The sequence below is a fragment of the Triticum aestivum genome, chromosome 4A (genome assembly GCF_018294505.1).
Source record: "Triticum aestivum cultivar Chinese Spring chromosome 4A, IWGSC CS RefSeq v2.1, whole genome shotgun sequence".
In the NCBI taxonomy this organism is placed as follows: Eukaryota; Viridiplantae; Streptophyta; class Magnoliopsida; order Poales; family Poaceae; genus Triticum; species Triticum aestivum.
Window position 1 is genome coordinate 737,451,546 of NC_057803.1, and position 22,165 is coordinate 737,473,710.

At 47.7% G+C, this 22,165-nt stretch overlaps 2 protein-coding genes across 2 annotated transcripts; one reads left to right on the forward strand and one right to left on the reverse strand.

Moving 5' to 3' along the window:
* Positions 1-5,409: 5,409 nt before the first annotated feature.
* LOC123088461 (BTB/POZ and MATH domain-containing protein 2-like) lies at positions 5,410-6,538 on the forward strand. Its single transcript, XM_044510673.1, has one exon. The coding sequence runs from the start codon at positions 5,462-5,464 to the stop codon at positions 6,536-6,538; it is 1,077 nt and encodes a 358-aa protein (XP_044366608.1). The 5' UTR covers positions 5,410-5,461.
* A 4,551-nt stretch (positions 6,539-11,089) lies between these two features.
* LOC123084467 (probable L-type lectin-domain containing receptor kinase S.5) lies at positions 11,090-16,682 on the reverse strand. Its single transcript, XM_044506055.1, has 4 exons — positions 16,665-16,682; positions 14,576-14,650; positions 14,455-14,459; positions 11,090-11,633 (listed from the first exon to the last, which is right to left on the reverse strand). Exons 1-4 carry the CDS (start codon positions 16,680-16,682, stop codon positions 11,090-11,092), a joined length of 642 nt encoding a protein of 213 aa, XP_044361990.1.
* Positions 16,683-22,165: the final 5,483 nt, after the last annotated feature.

The following is a 22,165-nucleotide window of genomic DNA, read 5'->3' on the forward strand; positions in this document are numbered from 1 at the left end:
GTATTGTTCCAGTTTGATATCGATGTCGTATTTAAGACTTTGTTTTTTTTTTTTGAAAAGGGGGACTCCCCGGCCTCTGCATCAAGAGTGATGCATACAGCCATCTTATTAACGAAGCAACAAAATGTGCATACAAAGTTCCATAGTCTCAAACTCAAAACAACAAAAAGCAGTCCACACAGAGCGCAGAAGGCTAGAAACACGAACTAGCCATTAAAAAAGCCACAACCGGCTGGCTAAAAAGATAGGAAAACTAATTGCCTATCCTATTACATGACCGCCATCCAAACCGGTTGAAGATATCCCGAGCAACCATCTCCCACCGGATAGACCCAGTAACCAAATGCTCCCTAGCCTCCATCGGAATGAGTAATGACCATGAACGGATCAACGCCGTAGCTCGGAAGATAACCTGCAAAAAATGAATTCGTGATGTTCTGTTAAAAACCAAATCATTTTTGCAAAGCCAGATGGTCCACATCAAAGCACAGACTCCAACCCGAATATGTCTTGCTAATGTAGAGTTAATCCCATTTAGCCAATTCCCAAATAAAGCATTAACATCAGTCAGTGGAGTAATATTAAAAGCAATGTGGACCGTCTGTCAAAGAACCTTGGCCAGCGGACAATCAAAAAAGAGATGTTTAATTGTCTCTTCCCGATCACAGAAACTACACCTAGTAGGTCCTGTCCAATTACGCTTTATTAAGTTGTCCTTTGTTAGAATAACTTGTTTATGAACAAACCACATAAACACTTTTATTTTCAAAGGAACTTTGACATCCCAGACATTCTTGGAAGTTGGAATGGAGGTTGAATTAATAACATCAATGTACATTGACCTCACTGTAAATACTCCAGACTTAGTCAACTTCCAGCGTAATTTATCAGGTTGGTCAGAAAGTTGAACCTCCATTAGTTTCCTAACTAACTGGAGCCAAACCTCCCAACGATTGCCTGCTAACGACCGTCTAAACTGAATATTAAGGGGGATAGATTGAAATACCGTTGCCACGAACACCTCACGTCGTTGAGCAATACGATATAAAGACGGATATTGAATGGCCAAGGGTGAGTCGCCCAGCCAAGAGTCCTCCCAGAAACGTGTAATGGCACCATTTCCAATGACAACTTTTGTCCTATTGAACATTAATTGTTTGGCTTTCATGAGCCCTTTCCAGAAAGGCGAGTCAGTCGGCCTAACTGATACCTGGGACAACGTTCTAGTCTGGAGGTACTTGCTGTGTATGATTTGCGCCCACATAGCTTCAGATCCGGAAGCGAGCTTCCACAACCACTTACTAAGAAGGCATCTGTTCTTAACTTCAAGATTCTCAATGCCAAGCCCGTCTTGGTCTTTGGGTCGACAGATAATATCCCACTTAGCAAGCCAGTATTTTCTTTTAAGATCATCACCCTGCCAAAACAAACGTGATCGATAGAAGTCCAGTCTTTTCCTCACTCCCACTGGAACCTCAAAGAACGATAAGAGGAACATAGGCATACTCGTGAGCACCGAGTTTATCAAGATTAACCGGCCTCCATATGACATGAGCTTACCCTTCCAGCAGCTCAGTTTCTTCTCAAATCGATCCTCGATACACTTCCACTCTCTGTTTGTTAGCCTACGATGGTGTATCGAAATACCAAGGTAGGAGAAGGGCAAACTTCCCAACTCGCACCCAAACAATTGCCTATAAGACTCCTGTTCGTCTTTGGCTCTACCAAAGTAGAACAACTCGCTCTTATGAAAGTTAATCTTTAACCCAGATAATTGTTCAAAGAGGCATAACAACAACTTCATATTTCTCGCCTTGGCCAAATCATGCTCCATGAAGATGATTGTATCATCAGCGTATTGAAGGATGGATACACCTTCATCAACCAGATGAGGTACTAAGCCACCCACTTGACCATTGTCCTTAGCCCTTCCGATCAAAATTGCTAACATATCCACCACGATGTTAAACAAGATAGGGGACATTGGATCTCCTTGCCTGAGGCCCTTATGAGTCTGGAAATAATGACCTATATCGTCATTTACTTTAATTCCCACACTCCCTTTTTGCGTAAATGATTCGACCTGATGGCGCCAGGCCTCATCAAAACCTTTCATACGCAATGCCTGCTGAAGGAATGGCCACTTGACCTTATCATACGCCTTTTCGAAATCCACCTTAAAAATTACCCTATCTAATTTTTTAGAGTGAATTTCATGGAGCTTTTCATGAAGGACGACCACCCCTTCGAGGATGTTTTTGTCCGACATGAAAGCAGTTTGGGACTGTTGCACCACAGAAAGCGCAATCTGTGAGAGCCTGTTAGTCCCGACCTTGGTAAAGATTTTGAAACTAACATTGAGTAGGCAAATGGGCCTGAACTGCTCAATTCGCACAGCCTCCGTTTTCTTGGGAAGCAATGTGATAGTTCCAAAATTCAAGTGAAATAATTGAAGTTGTCCAGAGAAAAGATCGTGAAACATAGGTAACAAATCCCCCTTAATAATGTGCCAGCACTTTTTATAAAACTCAGCCGGAAACCCATCCGGACCGGGAGCCTTATTGTTTTCCATTTGTGCAATAGCATCAAACACTTCCTTCTCCGTAAATGGGGCGAGCAAGATATCATTTTCGGCAGCCGACAGTTGAGGAACATCCTCAGTCCGAGACTCATCCAGGGTTACACAATTAACCTCTGGTGGTCCGAATAACTGCCTATAATACTCGGTAATGTAAGTTTTGAGATTATCTTGCCCAACAATAGTACCCTCATCTTGCTCAAGTTGGAAGATTCATTTCTTACGGTGCTTGCCATTAGCAATTAGGTGAAAGAATTGAGTATTGGCGTCCCCTTAGACCACTTTGCGGACCTTAGCGTGCAACGCCCACTTCAACTCTTCCTCACGGAGAAGTTCTTTCAACCTCTTCTCAGCCTCATTTTTAACCTGGAGCTCGGCAGGCAGCAGAATCGTAGAGTCGGCTTTAGTATCTAGGGCCTGTATAAGAGAAAGGAGTCTATCCTTTTCAATCTTATAAACCCCACTTAGGTGCTTAGCCCACCCCCGTAAGAAACTTCTTAAATGCCTAATTTTATTCTGCCAACGTTCGACCGCCGTCCTACCTCCGACACCCTTAGCCCATTCCCTGGCAACGAGGTCTAAGAACCCCTCACGTTCGAACCAGGCCATCTCGAATGAGAAGGTGTTCTTGTTTCCCACATTGTTGGACTCCCCGGAGTCCACAAACAGTTGTGTGATCGGATATGCCCCGCGATAAAGCTTGTACTATCATAAGAGGGAACTTCTGTTCCCACTCCACGCTGGCGAGAACTCGATCAAGCTTTTCATATGTCGGGTTTGGCAACGCATTAGCCCAGGTAAAATTTCTACCAGAAAGCTCTATCTCCCTCAGATCCAAGCTCTCAATAATGGTATTGAACATAAACGACCATCTCCCGTCAAAGTTATCATTATTCTTCTCCTCTTTCCTCCGAATGATATTGAAATCACCCCCGACCAACATTGGAAGCTGTTTGGACCCACAAATTCGAACAAGATCCGCCAGAAACTCCGGTTTAAGTTCCGGCTGTGCGGCCCCATACACCGCCACCAAAGCCCAGTCGAACCCATCAACTTTTGACCTAACCCGAAACTTAACCGCAAAGTCTCCCATCACAACACTCCGGACCTCAAGGGAATCGCATCTCACTCCCAGCAAGATACCTCCCAATCGTCCACGCGGAGGTAGGCAATGCCAATCGAAATCAACACCACCCGCAAGAGAGGAAAGAAACCGAGGAGCAAAACTATCTCTTCCAGTTTCGGACAGAGCAATGAAATCTAATCGGTGCTCCAGAGACGCATCAGCGAGAAACCTTCTTTTAGCCAAGTCCTTGAGACCTCTGCTATTCCAAAAGATTCCTTTCATAATTCATCATGAAATTTTTTTGCCGTACGAATCCTAGCACTTCTACGTACCGTGGATGCTGGACACACCTTCCGCTTCCACTTACGTTTAGGTTTATCATTGTCCACCATCCAGTCCTCATAACCGGGCAGTGGTGGTTGATGGACCTCAACATCTACGTTGGTCTCCTCCTCGTCTGACTCATTACAGGATGGTGCAAGGTCCGCACACAAATTGTCTAGCACTCTCACCCCCAATGCATCAATCTCAGCGTCATTCATAGGTCTCACTGCCGCTAGGTTGCGAATGGTTTCTAAAGCGTGTTCCGCTTCCAGATCCAAAAGATCATTAACCGAGTTGGAGATTTCAGAATTATTATTCCCTAGCGAAACCCCTACTTGATTTGCATTATGAATAATCTCATCCGTAGAAAAATGCAAAATAGAATTGGATAAGTTGACTGACATACCGGTAGTGACCTCGATGTCACGTAGCTTGGCCGCCCTCGTTGCGCACCTCTGTTGCATGTCATCAACCTCCGGATGGTCCTGGAGACGGGAACTCATTCGTCGCCCCTCAGAGACCGGGTCAGGGATTCCGCCGAAAGCAATAACCTCCTCCCGAGAAGCGCCAGTCGCAGGAAGCAGTGACGGACGGTTCCCACAGCCGGCGGTCAGGGGACCGGGGGCAGTAGGTGCCGGTACCACCTGTCCGAACACCCCCTCCGCCCCGACCCTCAAGGCTGAGGGTGTCACCATCCCGACAGCCGAGGATGAGGGATGGACCGGGGCCACCTGCCCCGGACTCCCTCCAATCACGGCAGGAGAAGCCGCATCCGTCGGAGCCGAAAGGGAAGGATGTGGGGCCTCCTGCCCCATACGGCCTCCCTCATGGCCGGCCAGCACCGGCGCAGCAGGCGTCGCTGGGGCCACCTGCCCCAGACAAACTCCCAACCGCCCAGAAGAAGAGGCCGCAGCCGGCCACCCTCCCGAAGAGGACTCCTCCCTCTCAGGAGCCCTGATCGTAGCCAGAGAAGAGTGTGGAGTCGAGGCCTCCTGCCTTAGACCCCCTGCCAAGCTCGTAGTCACCACCTGCAGCTCAGACGTGGCAAGAATATCCGAGGGAGGCGAGAACGCTATCTCCGAACCTCCCTCCACTCCACGAACCTCCACACTCGGGCCCTCAAAGTCCAACACAGGTAAGGAGTGTTCAAACACCTCAGATGACTCCACCCGCTCACTCCATAATCTCGGAGGTGCAGAAGCAGGCTCAATGGTTCCAAATCTCAGAGTGGTCGACGGCACCGAAGATGGAGGCGCCGTCCCCCCTCCGGTGGTCTTGACCACAGACCCCGGTCTCTCGGCCTCTCGACCAGGATCAGCTACCGGTGGTTCCTTGCGCCCCTTGCAGTTGAACTGTTTGTACGTTTAGGGCTTTTTTTTTCTTCATTTGGTCTCCCTTGATTATATGATGCGAATCCCTTGATTATGTGATGCAGATCAGATCCATAGTTCCACACCCTCTGAACTCCCTACAGTTTTTGCAATTTCCGCCCCATGGCCAACAACTCAACTTCTTCAGTTAACAAGCCAATATCCGAGACCTCCTCGAGATGCCTGACAGAGTGTGTCACCATCGCCCACAACTTCGAGGTGACTAAATACTCGCTGCTCGAGGGTATGGGTATTGGCAAGTTCGTTACCTCGAGCACGTTCAGCGTCGGTGGCTACGAGTGGAACATCCTGATCTACCCTGATGGGAGCAATGAGGAGGACAAAGCTGCCTACATGTCGGCCTTCCTGTGTTTCTGTAGGGGGGCAACAGCGGGTGTCAAGGTGAAGTTCACTTTGAGTTTATTGGAGAAAGATGGGACAGCTAGTGTTATGGGGGGCGAAACACGTACCTTTCCGCCGGAAGGTCAGACTTGGGGCTGGGCCAAGTTTATTGACAAGTCTAAGCTGAAGGAACTGCTATCCCGCAATGACGACTGTTTCACAATCAGGTGTGTTTTGACCGTCATAAAAGACATTCGCACGGAAGATGCAAGCACAGCCCTAGTACCACTCCCACCATCGGACCTGCACACACACTTTGCAAACATGTTGAAGGATGGACACGGCATGGATGTGACATTCAGTGTTGGCGGCCAACTCTTCAGTGCACACAGATGCGTGCTGGCCGCCCGATCATCTGTCTTCAAGGCTGAACTTTTTGGTCAGATGAAGGAGACTTCTTTGAAATGCATCGAGATTGATGACATGGAGACAACCATCTTCGAGGCACTTCTTCACTTTATATACACAGACTCATTGCCTAGTAACTGGGATCTGGATCAGAATGTGGAATTGCAGCACTTGCTGGTTGCTGCAGATCGGTATGGACTTGACCGGTTAAAGGCTATGTGTGAAGGGAAGCTATGCCAGAGAATCGATGTGCAAACAGTTGCAACCACCCTTGCGTTAGCAGAGCAGCACCACGCCGCGCAACTCAAGGGTGCTTGTCTCACATACCTTTCTTCACAGGGGGTGCTTCGAGCTGTCAAGGAGACTGATGGATTCAAGCACCTCACTGCAAGCTGCCCATGGATTATGATGGACATTTTAGACAAGGTCGCACCACCATCGGGAGTATGAAGCGGTCTGGCTCAGAATTTATGTTTTTCAAGTGTGGAGATCTGGTGGTACTCTATCGTTTTTTATGATGTGTTGAATGTACCCATTCTAAGACCGAACTTCTCTTCATGAACGTGTGATTTGTACTCTGAATTATTGGCACTAAAAATTCTAAGAAAATGCGCATGTTTCTTTCTTTCTTTCTTTTGTGTTGTTTTGTTTTTCTCTAACTTTTGGCAGTAAAATCTCCTATAGAACCAAACGGCACAAGGACTGAAGCTCTGTACCTGATCTTATCTGCTACACTGCAGTCTCTTCAACTACTATATATCCCCAGTTAACTCTGTACTTGTGATCAGATGAATGCTTAAATGGCTTCGCACATGCAGGCCGCGTGATGTGCCGGTGTCTGATAGCACAACAGGCCACAGCTTGTTTTTGATTCCTCATGTTTCATTACCGCTGGGATGGAAAGTACAAAAGATAGCGTCTACTACTCCAGCTCAGCACGAAGTAACCTATGTCAGGGGATTGATTTGCAAATATACAATCATGTGTACAATCATAGACATGTGTAATTTATCAATCAAAACATCATGACCAATTTTGACATAGGTTGAGATCGTGTTATTGGTGGTGGGGTGATCGACTGCTCAGCCTCTACCTCCTCCTCCACCGATGGCCGAAAGCCTCCTTGTCATCTTTGTTGTTCGAGCTCGAGGAATTGTCTGACACAGCCTTGGTCGGAGGAGCTGGAATGAGTAGGTGAAACAGTGGGTCTGAAGCAGCCTCACAATGGCCAATTCGGGCCCGATTTTGGTGTGGTCTGAGAAAAATGGTTGGCGGCGGCAAAGAGCTTGTGTTTGTGGAGGATGCCAGTGGGAATTTATCATGGCGGGGAGGTGAATCGACATCGCACCGCCCAGTTTGCCACTTTTTTGGGGGAGAGGAGCCGAAGCGGTGATCAAAGGAATTTGGAACGCCTCTAAGTCTGAAGCGGTACGAAGTAAACAAGATACATCATTGACCGGCCACTATTAACAAGTCAGTGATAAAAAAAATGAGAGATGAGCCAGTACATAACAACCCGTCACTGAGAAGATGGGCTCAAATATCTTTATCTTTATCTTTACCTCTTTACCTAATAATAAAGAGAACTGGGTTTCTGGTCGTCCGTCATATAAATTGCCCCTAAAGTTGTCCCTATTTACCCACCATGCCACCAGTAAGTAAAGAAAACGATTTGTTTTAAAAAAAATCGCCGTCAAATTTAGTCTTATACGGGAGACCAGGGTTCGATCCCTGCTCGCATACCCTTTTTCTCCCCTTTTCTGCAATATATATAGCAGGCCGTAATGGGCCGGCCCGTAATGACGCCCCTGTTTTTCTTTTGCCTTTTTCCTTTCTCATTTTTTTCCTGTTTTTCGTTCTTTAAATCACTCCGGAATTTCCAAAAAAGTAATGACGCCCCTGTTTTTCTTTTGCTTTTTTCCTTTCTCATTTTTTTCCTGTTTTTCATTCTTTAAATCACACCGGGATTTCCAAAAAAAAACAAATTTCAAAAAAGTTGCCGTACTGAGAAAATATACAGATACATCATAAAATGTTTGCGCATTCAAAAAACATTTGAGAGATCATAAATAGTAGGCCGTAATGGGCCGGCCCGTAATGACGCCCCTGTTTTTCTTTTGCTTTTTTCCTTTCTCATTTTTTTTTCCTGTTTTTCGTTCTTTAAATCACTCCGGGATTTCCAAAAAAAAACAAATTTCAAAAAAGTTGCGCGTACTGAGAAAATATACAGATACATCATAAAATGTTTGTGAATTCAAAAAACATTTGAGAAATCATAAAAAGTTCGTGATGTAAAAACAAAACTGTTTGCATATTTAAAAAAATCATGATTTAAAAAACAATAAAATAAATTAATGATTTATAGAATATGATCGTGTATTCGAAATATATTTGGGAATTTGAAAACAATGTCCATGAAATTTTGGAAAATGTTCACAAAAATTAAAACTGATTCTTAAGTAATGAAAAAAACAGACCATCGCTTAGGCAGAGGTTTTATTAGGGGATCTGTAGAGGTTTTATTAGGCGATCATAAAATGTTCATAATTAAAAAAATTGTTTGCATATTATAAAAAAAATCATGATTTAAAAAGCAATGAAATAAAAAATGTTCATGATTTCTAAAAATATAATCATGTATTCAACACATATTCTGGAATTTGAAAACAATGTCCCGAGCCCAAAAAAGTTGACACATCTTGGTATGGGTTAGTTTTTGTAAACTACATGTAAATGACTAAATGTCTGTTTTGCCTCCGTACACAACTATTCTCGTACCAAAGTTCTACTGGTTCTGGAAAACATCGCTACGCTAGGTCAATGTGAGACACATCATGCATCAGTCTAACTATGGCAGCGGTCCAACAATGTAGTTTGCTCAACAAAAAAAATATTTCGTTGTGGCACCTTACGAAATTAAGTCGTAATGAGACCATCACATTTTCAGTTTTTGAAATGACTTTTTAAAAGTCCCTTATCATCATAACATCACTCGGACATAGTGTGTGAAATGGCATATTGAAAATCCTTATCTCATCCTGGCATTTGATTCAGATTTTTTTTATCTCTATTATATCTATATAATCTGATTGTTTTTCTCCCGTTGCAACGCACGGCGATATTTGCTAGTAACCCATAAATCAGTTATCTCTGACCGGCCTAAAACTAGCCGGTCTGTGCAGAGTTGCTAGAATCGCCTGTCGACATTCATCATTGATGGTTTTTGGTGGTCGGTCAGTGATGAACCCGCGTGCACACTGGCCGGTTAGTGATGAGGGGTCAGTAGTGTTTTGAGCTGTAGTAGTGTTTGAAATTCCTTGCGAATCGCCTCCCGAAGAAGAAGAAATTCTTTGTTGATATGACTAATCTATCATTGCTATTAAGTCAGGATGTCACACCACCCCCCTGGGCGGCAGCGATGCTCCCCCCTGGGCGGCAGCGATGCTTCACGACGTTGAGAAGAATCTCTCTGCAGTTTTTCTCGCAGATCTACTTCCCTACGAAGGTCCTCCTTTGACACGAGATCATATAACCGTCGCTTGCTCGCCCACTCCTTACATCGGCTACCAATAGGCACCACCTACACCAAAGGGCCCGAGAGAGGAGGGAGTTTGGGATACAACACATAGATCTACGGAAATGAGCCAACTGTCACACTTCAAAGAGAGTGCTGGAAAACCTATGAATGGAACTAGGGTTCCCTTCTTGATCTAGAGATACCTTATATAAGGTTTGGGGCTTAGCATGATGGCACAAGGAACTCTTGGCATGCTAGCTGAGTGTGAATTGGCATGCTAGCTACAGGAATTCTGACATGGTTAATATCTTGCTTAATTATCATCCCCTGACCTTCTCATTAGCAATACCAAACAGCTCTTTTGATGGCAGTCAATAGTTCAAATCGGGTCGTGAGTGTGTGGTGGTGCGGCAGGCTGGCAGGCTGGGTATCGACAACTTCCGGTCCTGTCAGAAGCTTGACCCATTTCCGGCGACCAGCACGTCGGTTTGGACAAGTTAGTAAGTTACAAACTAGCAACAAGCTGGTATTTCTGGAACCCTTACTTGTTCAAGAGCAGTGGGGGAACTAAAACATGCACACGAGGGGGCCTGGACATTGAGATAACTCTCGAATGCAACCAGGTGTTTTGAAGATATAAGAATTGAAGATGTTGGTTGTATTGTGGCTGTGGAGGTGTGGCTAGCAGTCTGGGCGTCGACAGTGAGGCTCAGCACTACTCATTTGAAGCGGGCGTGGGAGGAACTACAAACTGAAAAGCTTCAGAATTCAGGTACTGTCAGAAGCTTCGCTCATTCCTGAAGACCGCCACATAGATTTGGACAGGTCGGTAAGCTACGAACTATCACCAAGTTACTATTTCTCAAACCCTTCATTTCTTCCAGAATAAAGGGGGAGCCAAAAAAATACATACAGAGGGCCAAACATCGAGCACAACAAATTAAATGATGATAAACTAACAATTTTTAGTTGAATCGCACAGGATGTTTCATCGCAATTGAATTCATCAATAGTTGCATCTGTCTAGAATCCTATTGCAATCTCTTTCTTAATGTAGATCAACAAGCAATCTCTTAAAAATATGTCTTCCATTTAATCTGACAGTCCTGTTTTGGTATATTTAAAGTGTATAGCGGGCTAACAAGACAAAAGGAGGACATGCGAAGAAATCATAAAACAACATATGACCATTGGTTTGGTAGGTCCTGTTTAGGTGATTAAAAAGAACTGATACATGTATAAAATTATTCGGCTAGAAAACAAGCAGGAATGTAACGTACAACTTCACAAGAACACCCACAGTGAACACTCAACACTCTCAATACAAGAGTACAACTTTCCACAATAATCACCTTCCCCTGAGGGAAGTAGAGGTCATGGGGCAGAAACTGTTGTGCTGTCGAGCCCCTCCCGTGAAGAGCAACCCGACGTACGACAGCTCCATCTCCCGCTAATTTCTGCCCGAAGGCCAAAGAAGCGCAGGCTTATTCATCTATCATGGTGAAGTTCCACGACTTTATCTGGTTCAGTTGGGTGAAGTTGCCAGTGGAACCAGCAAATACCAAATATATCTTGTCCTGCAGAAGCTGTGATAGATCAATGTAGATATCTCCTTGGTAGACATACCGCCCACGGATGCTATGTTGGACTAGAAATACTTGAAACAATTTTGATGTGCCGTGGTACCTGATACTAACCCATACATCAGACCCACTTGAGAGAACGATGAAAACATTACTAAGCGGGTACTGCCGAATAGATTTGATGCTGTTGATGTCAATGCCGACATGGTTGCCATCAAGGTCATCCTCGTAGCTCTTCCTCGTGTCAAACTCGACGGCTACAACTGGGTCCGTCTTCGTGCCGTCTGTCGTGTCATTGCATATGCCAAGCCACTGGCCACTGCTGTTGCTGGGCAACGATGGATTGTTTGTGAGCACAAATGCCATACCTTCTCCAGCCCCATTCTGACCGGGGAGGATGTTGAGCAGGAAATCTGTCCTGAACGAGGTGGACTGCGGACCACGCCTAATCGGTCGACCGGGAGAACTCCATTCTTCTTGGTCTATGGAGCTGAAGCAGTTTTGCCGAGTGATCTTCTCCACAATGCTCCTCGGGTTGAACTCTACAACGAAGCAGAAGCTGAACAAGCGCGGCAGGACGCAGTCGACCTCTTAGAGGAAGAAAGGGAGATGGCTCTGATCCGATCGATCATCTACCAACAAGACTTGCGTCGCTTCCACGCCAGAAATGTGAAGAGTCGAGCCTTCCAGGGAGGAGATTTAGTTCTCCGAGTGAATCAGCAGAAACAACATAAGCTTGCTCCTTCTTGGGAAGGACCCTTCATCGTCACCAAGGTTCTCCATAACGGAGCATACCGTATCTAGAACGTCAAGCACAATATCGACGAGCCCCGGGCTTGGAACGCGGAGCTGCTCCGCCCATTTTACACTTAGGTTTTTTCACTCGGATGAGTTGTAACAAAATACTTCTGTAGTTCATGGATTGCAAAATAATAGTGTCATAATTTCCCCATAATTTTTGTCACTTTTTATTTGTCCAGTAAAATTTTCTCCCTCAGTGGGTGACTTAGCTGCGAATCCGTTTCGCCTAAGTTTGTAAAAAAAATCTTGTCGAGTGATGAGCCAGACTCCCACTAGGAAGGTTTAGCTGCGAATCCATTTCGCCTAAGTTTAAATAAAATCCTACCGAGTGGTGAGCCAGACTCCAACTCGGAGGCTTAGTTGCAGTCCAAGTACTCGCCTAAGTTTAAATAAAATCCTACCGAGTGGTGAGCCAGACTCCCACTCGGAGGCTTAGCTGCAGTCCAAGTACTCGCCTAAGTTTAAATAAAATCCTACCGAGTGGTGAGCCAGACTCCCACTTGGAGGCTTAGCTGCAGTCCAAGTACTCGCCTAAGTTCGAATAAAATCCTACCGAGTGGTGAGCCAGACTCCCACTCGGGGGCTTAGCTGCAGTCTAAACACTCGCCGAAGTACAAGTACAACGTGCGCTCGCAAGGAGGACGAGGTGCAGGTCGACTGCGACCCTCTCCTCTGAGCTACGCCACAAATACAACGTGCGCTCGCAAGGAGGACGAGGCGCAGGTCGACTGCGACCCTCTCCTCTGAGCTACGCCACAAATACAACGTGCGCTTGCAAGGAGGACGAGGTGCAGGTCGACTGGGACCCTCTCCTCTGAGCTACGCCACAAGTACAATGTGTGGTCGTAAGGAGGACGAGGTACAGGTCGAGTGCGTCTCTCTCCTCTGAGCTACGCCACAAGTACAACGTGAAAATCCTACCGAGTGAAGAGCAAACCTCCCACTCGGAGGCTTAGCTGCAGCCCAGTGCTCGCCTAAGTTACAAAAATCCTACCGAGTGAAGAGCAAACCTCTCACTCGGGGGCTTAGCTGCAGCCCAGTGCTCTCCTAAGGTATAAAAATCCTGCCGAGTGAGGAGCAGACCTCCCACTCGGCGGCTTAGCTGCAGCCCAGTGCTCGCCTAAGTTACAAAAATCCTACCGAGTGAAGAGCAGACCTCCCACTCGGGGGCTTAGCTGCAGCCCAGTGCTCGCCTAAGTTACAAAAATCCTACCGAGTGAAGAGCAAACCTCTCACTCGAGGGCTTAGCTGCAGCCCAGTACTCGCCTAAGGTATAAAAATCCTGCCGAGTGAGTAGCAGACCTCCCACTCGGGGGCTTAGCTGCAGCCCAGTGCTTGCCTAAGTCGCAAAAATCCTACCGAGTGGTGAACACACCTCCCACTCGGGAGCTTAGCCGCAGTCCAGTGCCTGCCTAAGTGAATTGAAGAGAAAGTCGACTGCAGTAAGCACCTTGCTTTAAAACTTGCAAAAGACATTTCAAGCCAAAAACAAGCGTAATCAAACGTCGAATCCAAGTTCAGATGGATACCTAAGGGAACCGAAAGTGCTCAGGCACTAAGCCTGTTAAGGTTTATCGGTTACAAAATCACTCGGCATACCGAGGCAAATTTAAAGTGTCGAGCTCAAAGAAGTTTTTTACCCCTCCTGTGGAGGGCTGGAAGGTGCAACAAACTCATCAAGATCAATTCCGTCCGCGATCCGAGTGGCAGCAGCGATGAAGGTCTCCATGAAGGACCTGAAGTCGTGTTTCTTGGTGTTGGCCACCCGAAGGGCCGCCAGCTTGTCTTCTCGCGCATCCTTGCAGTGGACTCGAGCCAGACATAGAGCAACATCTGTGCCGCACCTAGCAGAGGACTTTTTCCACTCCTGCACTCGACCAGGAACCGTGTTTAGTCGAGCCATCAGAGACTCGAGGTCATTCTGCAGTGTCTCCCCGGGCCAGAGCGTGGTGTCAATGCGAGAAGTGGCGACCTTTAGCCTTGCAAGATAGTCAACGACAGCGGTAACGCGAGACTCAAGTCGGAACACATTCATGGCAACTTCATCGTTCACCGGCGAGTTGACGGGGTCCAGGTTTGGTTCCAGCCGTCTAGTTTCCTCTTCAAAGTTTTGGCAAAATTCTGCAAATACAATCACTGAGTCAAGGCAATGGTCGAATGGAAAGATCACTGTTAAAAATGATTGTTGAGTGCAAAGGATTACCTTCGAGCATGAGGAACAACTTCTTGGCAAGTCCACTCAGGAAGGCCTCCAGATCATTCTTCTTCCCAGTCAACTGACTGGCCTTGTCATTCAGGGCAGCTTTGTCAGTTTTCAGTCGACTGACCTCCTTGTTGGCAATCGCAAGAGCAGCTTTCAGATTACTATTTTCTTCTTCAAGCTTGGTGACTGAAGCTAACTTCTCGTCAGCAAGCTTGGTCTTCTCAGCTAGCTCAAGGTCTTTCTTCTTCTGGGCCTCCTTCACCTTGCCTGCAAAGTTACAGCAAGGTCAAGTTTTGAAACAGATGAAGGACAAAAGCAGTCGTCGAGGTCTCACCGAACATACCTTTGGTCTCCTCCTTCGCCTTCATCAGATTCTCTTGGACCAGCTTCAGATCCAGCTCGAGCTGGATGTGCTTGTTCTCCAGCTCGGTATAATGAGCCGCAAGGTCGCGGGATTTCTGCGAAGAACCAATCGACAAAATGTCAAAGATAATTCACTTCCGAGTGGATAAGAGAAAATCATGCGTTTCTAAGACTACAGCCGAATACAAACATTCGACCGTAGTCTCGGGGACTACACCCAGTGGGTGCACTCAGCGTGCCCCCACTAGTTCTATTAAGATAGAGTCGACCAGTCGACTAAAAAAACAACAACAGGACGTATTCTTCAGACTGTAACCGACTGCCAGCAGTCGACCACAGTCTCGGGGACTACACCCAGTGGGTGCACTCAGCGTGCTCCCACCAGTTTTGCGAAATCCATTCGACTTAGTCGAATGACGGAAGAACTTAACTTATAAAGCCTATGACCGACTGCCAGCAGTCAACCATAGCCTTGGGGACTACACCCAGCGGGTGCACTCAGCGTGCCCCCGCTAAACCGGAGTTTCAATCGACACACCCAGTGGGTGACTACTATGGATTCCGAAAATAAAGACTTTCAGATAGCATATCCTAACAGAACAGGCGATGATCGACTGACCTGAACATTGCTTTGAAGGGCAGAACTGGCGTCGTAAGCTGCCTGGCTTGCCTCCCGGATGGCCTTCACCTGCTCCATCATGACTCCCGCTTGGCGTATCGCTTCCTTTGCGGCACTGGCTTGGTCCTCTGGGACGTAGTGGGTCGAGAAGAGCGAAGGCTGTGTGGCACTCGACGATGCGGGATGAGCACTCGTCAGCGGCACCGCGAAAGATATGGTGTGCCGAGTGGTGTTCTCCTCCTCCGCGACCAGAGTCTCGGGTGCCGTCACATCCTGAGCCACCCTGCCGGCAGACGTTTTCCTGCTCCTCCTGTGCTTCAGCGGTTCCTCGTCGTCGTCGTCGTCAGGAAGGGTGATAACGACGTTGGATGGAGCTACAGAAAAGAATCAGAATTAGAGACGAAGAGTCAATCGACTAAAAACGGAATTAAGAGAGTGGTACCAGGTTTTGAGGTTGCGGCATCCTCCATCTCGTGATCGTCAGCCCTGGCTGAGGTATCGGAAGTAGTAGCACTGCAATTCCAAAAAACCAGTCGGTTAACTCAAGTGTCGATCAAAGATAAAACTCGCACAAAACAAGAAGACTCAAGCAGCATGTTTACCCTGATATGGTGGGGATGGACACCTTCATCTTCGGCAGGACCTTGGTCGGCTTCGACGGTGCCACCCTGGACTGCTTCGGAGCCTTTTCAGTCGGCACCGGAGAAGTGGTCCGAGGGCGCTTGGTCGACTGCGCGACAGTCGCAACCCCCTTACCACGTTCAGTCGCAGGGTCATGGGCAAGCTTCGACCACCTTTCCGAGCGCGGTGCTGCGACCTCCTCCTCCTCCTCTTCTTCTTCCTCCTCATCGTCATCATCATCATCATCATCTTCAGCAGCATACGAGTCCCACTCCTCCTGGCTTTCGCCCCCACTCGCTTCTCCTTCTTCAGTCGGAGTCTGTGCTCCATTGGGCATCGAGTACAGGTCGGTGAGGACCTGTCAGACATCAAGACAAAGATCAATCGATCAATTTGCGGCGAAAACAGAAATAAATATAGCAAGAATATAATTGGAGGTAAAGTGGGCATACCTTGTCTGGAGTGCTGGAATGGTCGAGTGGAGGAATTCTCCTAGCCCCACGAGGGTTATCCTTGTTCCCAGTGACCGCAGCCATCCACCTTTCCAGCGTGGCATCGTCAACTGCTTCTGGATTGATCCGAGTCTCATCTTCGGTCCCGCAGTATAGCCACATGCAATGGCCTTGGTACTGAAGAGGCTGGATACGGCATCTAAGGAAAACCTCCGGGAGATCCATACCCGTCACTCCTTCCCGAACCAACTGGACTACACGCTCCATCAACATCTTCACGTCGGCTTTCTCCTCTGGGAGCACCTTCAGAGAAGAAGGTTTGTTGGCCCGGTCCATGGTAAACGGAGGGAGACCACTCGACTGCCCCGGCGTCGACTCGTTCTGGCAGTAAAACCAAGTCGACTGCCAGCCTCTGACCGACTCAGGGAGGGTCATCGCTGGGAAGGTGCTCTTGTTCCTCATTTGGATTCCCAGACCTCCACACATCTGGATAATCTTGGTTTTATCATCATCTGGACTCGCCTTCTTCACGGTCTGAGAGCGGCACGTGAATATATGCTTGAACAGACCCCAGTGCGGTCGGCAACCCAGAAAGTTCTCACACATGGATACAAAGGCAGCAAGGTAGGCGATAGAGTTCGGATTGAAGTGGTGGGGTTGCGCTCCGAAGAAGTTCAAGAAACCACGGAAGAAAACACTCGACGGCAAAGAAAACCCTCGGTCAACGTGGGTAGCCAGAAGAACACACTCACCCTCTTCCGGCTGGGGTTGCCACTCGTTCCCCGGGAGCCTTGCTGCTCCGTGGGGGATCAGACCGTCGTTGGCCATGTCGGTGAGATCCTTCTCCGTAATGGTCGATCGGATCCAATCTCCTTGGACCCAGCCGTTCGGCAGACGAGATCTAGACGAAGACCCACCTCGACTGGTGGTTCTCCCTTTCGCCTTCCCCGTCGCCGACGCCTTCTTCGCGCGTTCCAGCGCCGCCGGCGAGAGCGGGCGCAGTGGGCGGAGGCAGGGAGAGTAGAGAGAGAATGGAGAGATACTGTTCAAAGACCCTCGTTGGACGCCTTTATAAGATCACTTCCGAGTGGATGACAGGTGGGCCCGGGCGATCCAATCACATCCCGAAACAGTCGCGCGGACGCGATACGTGGCGAAAAAGGTGGCGCGAGAATCAAGGCGTCTATGCCCTATCCCATCCGAGCGCCGCGGTCCGCCCCGCTTCGCGCGCTTCCCCAAATTTCGTATCCCACAAAATCCGCAAACGGCAGATCGATTTGTCAGGCGCGAGATTTCCTGCGATCCATCGCTCGGGAATCGTTAAGTTCAAAAGGTCACTCGACGAAAGAAAAGAATGGATCAAGTCGAGTGAAGAAAAGTTGCTGATTATAAACAAAGAGATTGTTGGTCCAAGACAACACCTGTTCAGAAGGCAAAAGCAAGTCGGAAATAATATCAACTCCTTCCTCACTCAAGCCTCAATCCATTCGGGGGCTAATGTTGGAGTCATGTACCTAGGGTAGGGTCATAGACCTGATCTAAGTACCCTACCCAAGGACACCCTTAGAAGAGACTACCTTCCAGTCGACCAAGGAAGACTTCACTCGACAGACTTGAAGGACTCGACCATGAAGACACACTCGACCACCAGAAGGTCAAGAAGCACTCTGTACCACAACGGTCTGTAATTAAGTAGACTTTATGGTATTTAAGACACTTTATGTGGGGCGTTACTGGTAACGCCCAGACTTAATGTACTTTAAACCCTGCATTACTGAGGACCGGAGGGGTCTGGCAGGCACTATATAAGCCACCCCCACCTCAGTGTAAAGGGTTCGCACCCCTGTAATCCATACACACATAATCCACTCGACCGCCTCCGGGCTCCGAGACGTAGGGCTGTTACTTCCTCTGAGAAGGGCCTGGACTCGTACATCTCTTGTGTTTACAACCTCTCCATAGCTAGGACCTTGCCTCTCCATACCTACCCCCCACTCTACTGTCAGACTTAGAACCACGACACTTGCCATCCTTCTTCAGCCAAATGAAAATCAAGGCCTACATGCACACTGGGCAAGGCATCTTTCCACTTGTACACCATCCGCAGAATAGGGCATAGCCGGGAAAGTCATGCATGCAATACTGTAGCCAAACTTTCATCAAGAAATTTTTCTACAGATGCTGGTCGTATGTCAACCTCGGGAAGTACCAAGAATGGTGCAAATCATCCACCAACGGCTGCATAAACACACTCAAATTCTTCCCCGGATATTCAGGCCCCGGAATTATAAGCGACAGGAACATGGTCTTGCGTTGCATTATGGCGCCGGGAGGGAGATTGAGAGGAATAACAAATACGGGCCAGCAGCTGTATGGATTAGACAACATACCATATGGATTGAACCCATCACCTGTTATAGCAATTCTGACATTCCCAGCCTCGGCTGCTTCCTCCGGGTACTCTATATCAAATGACTTCCATGCTTCACCTTCTGATGGATGTACAATTTTTTTTGGATTGTCCCTTTTCCCTTCCTTGTGCCACTTCATCATTTTGGCAGACTCCTTAGTGATAAAAAGGCGCTACAGTCTTTTTATAAAATCAAGATACCGAAGAACCTTCACAGGGATTTTTAGCTACTGCTTCTGACCATGCTTATCGACCACCTCAATATACCGAGAGGAATCACACTTCCTACAGTAGTTGTCATCCGCATACTCATGCCTAAACAAAAGGCAATTCTTTGGACAAACATGTATTTTCTCATAGTCCATGGAGAGCGCCTTCATGATTTTCTTTGTACCGTACATGGTTTTCGGCAGTTCATGGCCCTCAGGCAGGCTGTTAGCCCATACTCCCAGAAATGCTTCGAAGCAACCTCGGCTACAGCTGTACTCAGCCTTGACTGCCATCAGTTGCGAGATGGCATCCAGCACAGACAACTTGGCACCCTCATAGAGAGGTTTCTTTGACGAGGCCAAGATTTCCAGGAAGGCCTTTGTTGTTTCCTCCGGCTCCTCCGGTTCATTCGCTGAATGTGACGGAGGTGTCGGCTGTGCAGCAAATACATCATCTAGCATGTCTCTAACCCCATCGTCCTCATAACCAGCGACGCGTTATTGTGTCACATCCTCTCTACCACGGTCCCTCTGGGCAAAGTTTATCGGCATATTAAAGTTGGGCATAAATCCATTCGTGCGAAGGTGCTTAGTCATCTCACTCTTATCTCTGAGGATACGTCTCTTACATTTGGCACACGGGCATTCTGGCACCATCCTCATTGGACTACGGAATATCTCTTTCAAAAACACATCAGTTTTCTCGACACACTCTGTTGTTACTTGATTCCGACGGAAAAACCCACTATACATCCACTGATTATCTGCCATCTCTGCTTTATTGGAAGCCACACAACAAAATTAAGGATTCATTTAAATTACCCACATCAATATTTTATTTTTTACAAGGTTGACAAGTAATCCACCTACATCTCTAATAGGTAAAGATGGGTCCTAATCCCACCCGAGAATGTGTGGATTGAGTACGGTCCATGATCTACCCTATTCGGAGACAAAATTTCGGCAGCACCTCCCCGCTGTTCTCCAAATACATGTCTCGGCAAAATGCCGAGAGAATGTGCATCCGGAGAACAACAGGGAGGCGCCGCCGAAATCCTGTCTCGGAACGGGGTAGAGCATGAACAACGTACCCAATCTACACATCCTTGGGCTGTCCGTGGAAAGCGCTGGACAATCCGAAAGAGCTGCGCCGATAAATATGCAATTGAATGCATATTTATCGATGCAACCCTTTCGGACGGGAGACCTAGGTTACGCGACTTGATGTGAAAATTTAATCTAGTGACATGAAAAAACAGCGAGTAGGAGGTGATGGTGGATTCTAGCTCACCCTCTGCTGTAGAGGTAGTAGTCGAACAAGCGCAGGATCACGGACCAAAAACCCCGACGATGAAGGCTAGCTCCAGGAAGATGAAATAGCACAAAACCTGTAAATTTTACCGAGTCAAAAAAAATTAGGACATCACATCACATAAAGCATTGACACTTCAAACTATGAAAAAAATCATATTGCTAATGACATCTAGTCAAGTTTGTAGATCTTCATTATACTTCAAATCCGAATTTTCGTCAATTATCAAATTTTATTTTTCAATTTTTTTAGCAAGATCAATATGACCTAACACTAACTTGACCAATATACATCCATCTATCACAAACTTGACCAACTTCACTAACATCCATTCACAAATTTAGTAAAAAACTATTGAGTATGTATCAAAAAACTTAATAAAACTATACAAAACAAACAAAAAACTACATTTTATCCATCTATCTAACATCCATCTATCTATTCATAATTGCTATATATCCATTTGTCATTTCATCACTTGCAACTACTAGCAACAACACACATTGTAATTTGTTGGGATGATGAGCCTCCATGAAGCAGTAGTAGCACCACACACGCAGCGGCAAGCAGCATCACACATGCAGCGGCAAGCAGCATCACACAAGCAGCAGCATATGCAAGACGGTTTGCTTCTTTACCTCAAGGCGTGCTCCCGCTTCTCGAGGGGGATGGGGATGGCGGATGCGGACAGGGGTACAGCTCCTGCTGCTCGAGGGCGGTGAGGCTCCCGCGTGGCCGTTGGCGATGGTCGATGAGGGGCGGCGCCGGTGGAGAGCAGCTGGGCGGGGGCGAGGGGATGTTTGAAGGCCGCCGGTGAGAGCCGCAGAGGAGAGGAGGGTGCGGGGTCGGGGCGGACTGAGGTGGTGGTGGGGTGAGGGGCGAAGAGGGTGGTGGTGGCGGCGGCGCGATGTTGAGGTGGCAGCGGTGTAGGCGGCGGCGGGAGGAGGGGTCGGACGAGGGTGGCGGCGGGGCAGGCGGCGGCGGCGGGAGGACGGGTCGGACGAGGGTGGCGGCAGGGGGTGTGCGTCTCCAAGGGGGCGACGGCGGGGCGCGTGGGGGGCGACGGCGGCGGCTGGGCTAGAGGGGGGTGACGGGGCTCGACGGCGGCGCGGGTTGGGTGGGGGCTGGATCGGGGTTGGGAGGATGGGGGAAAGAGTGGAGGGGGCGGCCCGTGGATGTGGATAAGGTGAAGTATGCCGACGGCTAAGCCGTCGGCATAGGTGACGGTGCCACGTGGCACCTATGCCGACGGCTTAGCCGTAGGCATATTTTTTTTGAATGATACATGATATATAATTATATTAAAAATGATACATGGTATACATATTTTTGACATGCATGAACATTATTTAAAATGTACCATACATTTTCTTTAATGGTTTGAAACATTATTTTTAATTACATGATCCTTTTTTTATATTGTACAACAATTTTCTAAAATATCATGTATTTTTTTTGTGAACCGAATTTTTTCTATGGTCAGCAACATTTCTTTATGATATAAATATTTGCTAAATTGTACTAACAAAAAATGTACATTGTGTTAAAATATTTCGAAATAAATTGAGGGGGGCAACATTTCTTTATGATATAAATATTTTCTATGGTCTCGCGAAAGGTGATACATAGGAGAGCAACTGACTGAGGGGTACCGTTACCGAGTGCCTGATCCGGTAACTATGCGAGTGCCTGATCCGTCTACTACCGTTTCCCCCTCCAGGTGCCGGCGGCGGTGTCGTCCGTGAGGGGGGGCACACCCCGGAGACGCGTGCCGCCTCTTCGGACATGCCACAACACCACCCCGCATGTATGAGGGCCGGGTACGATGCTCCGGTGGCATTGCTACCCCCCAGGGCCCCCGTCCCGCGTAACCCTGGAGCAGTTGACCATGAGATCTAGCCCTTTGACTTCCCACAGACGGGCTTTGACCAGTGGACCTCTCCACCCGGTTGTGTCAGTTCGGCCCGTAGGGACACCCGGGAGCAAC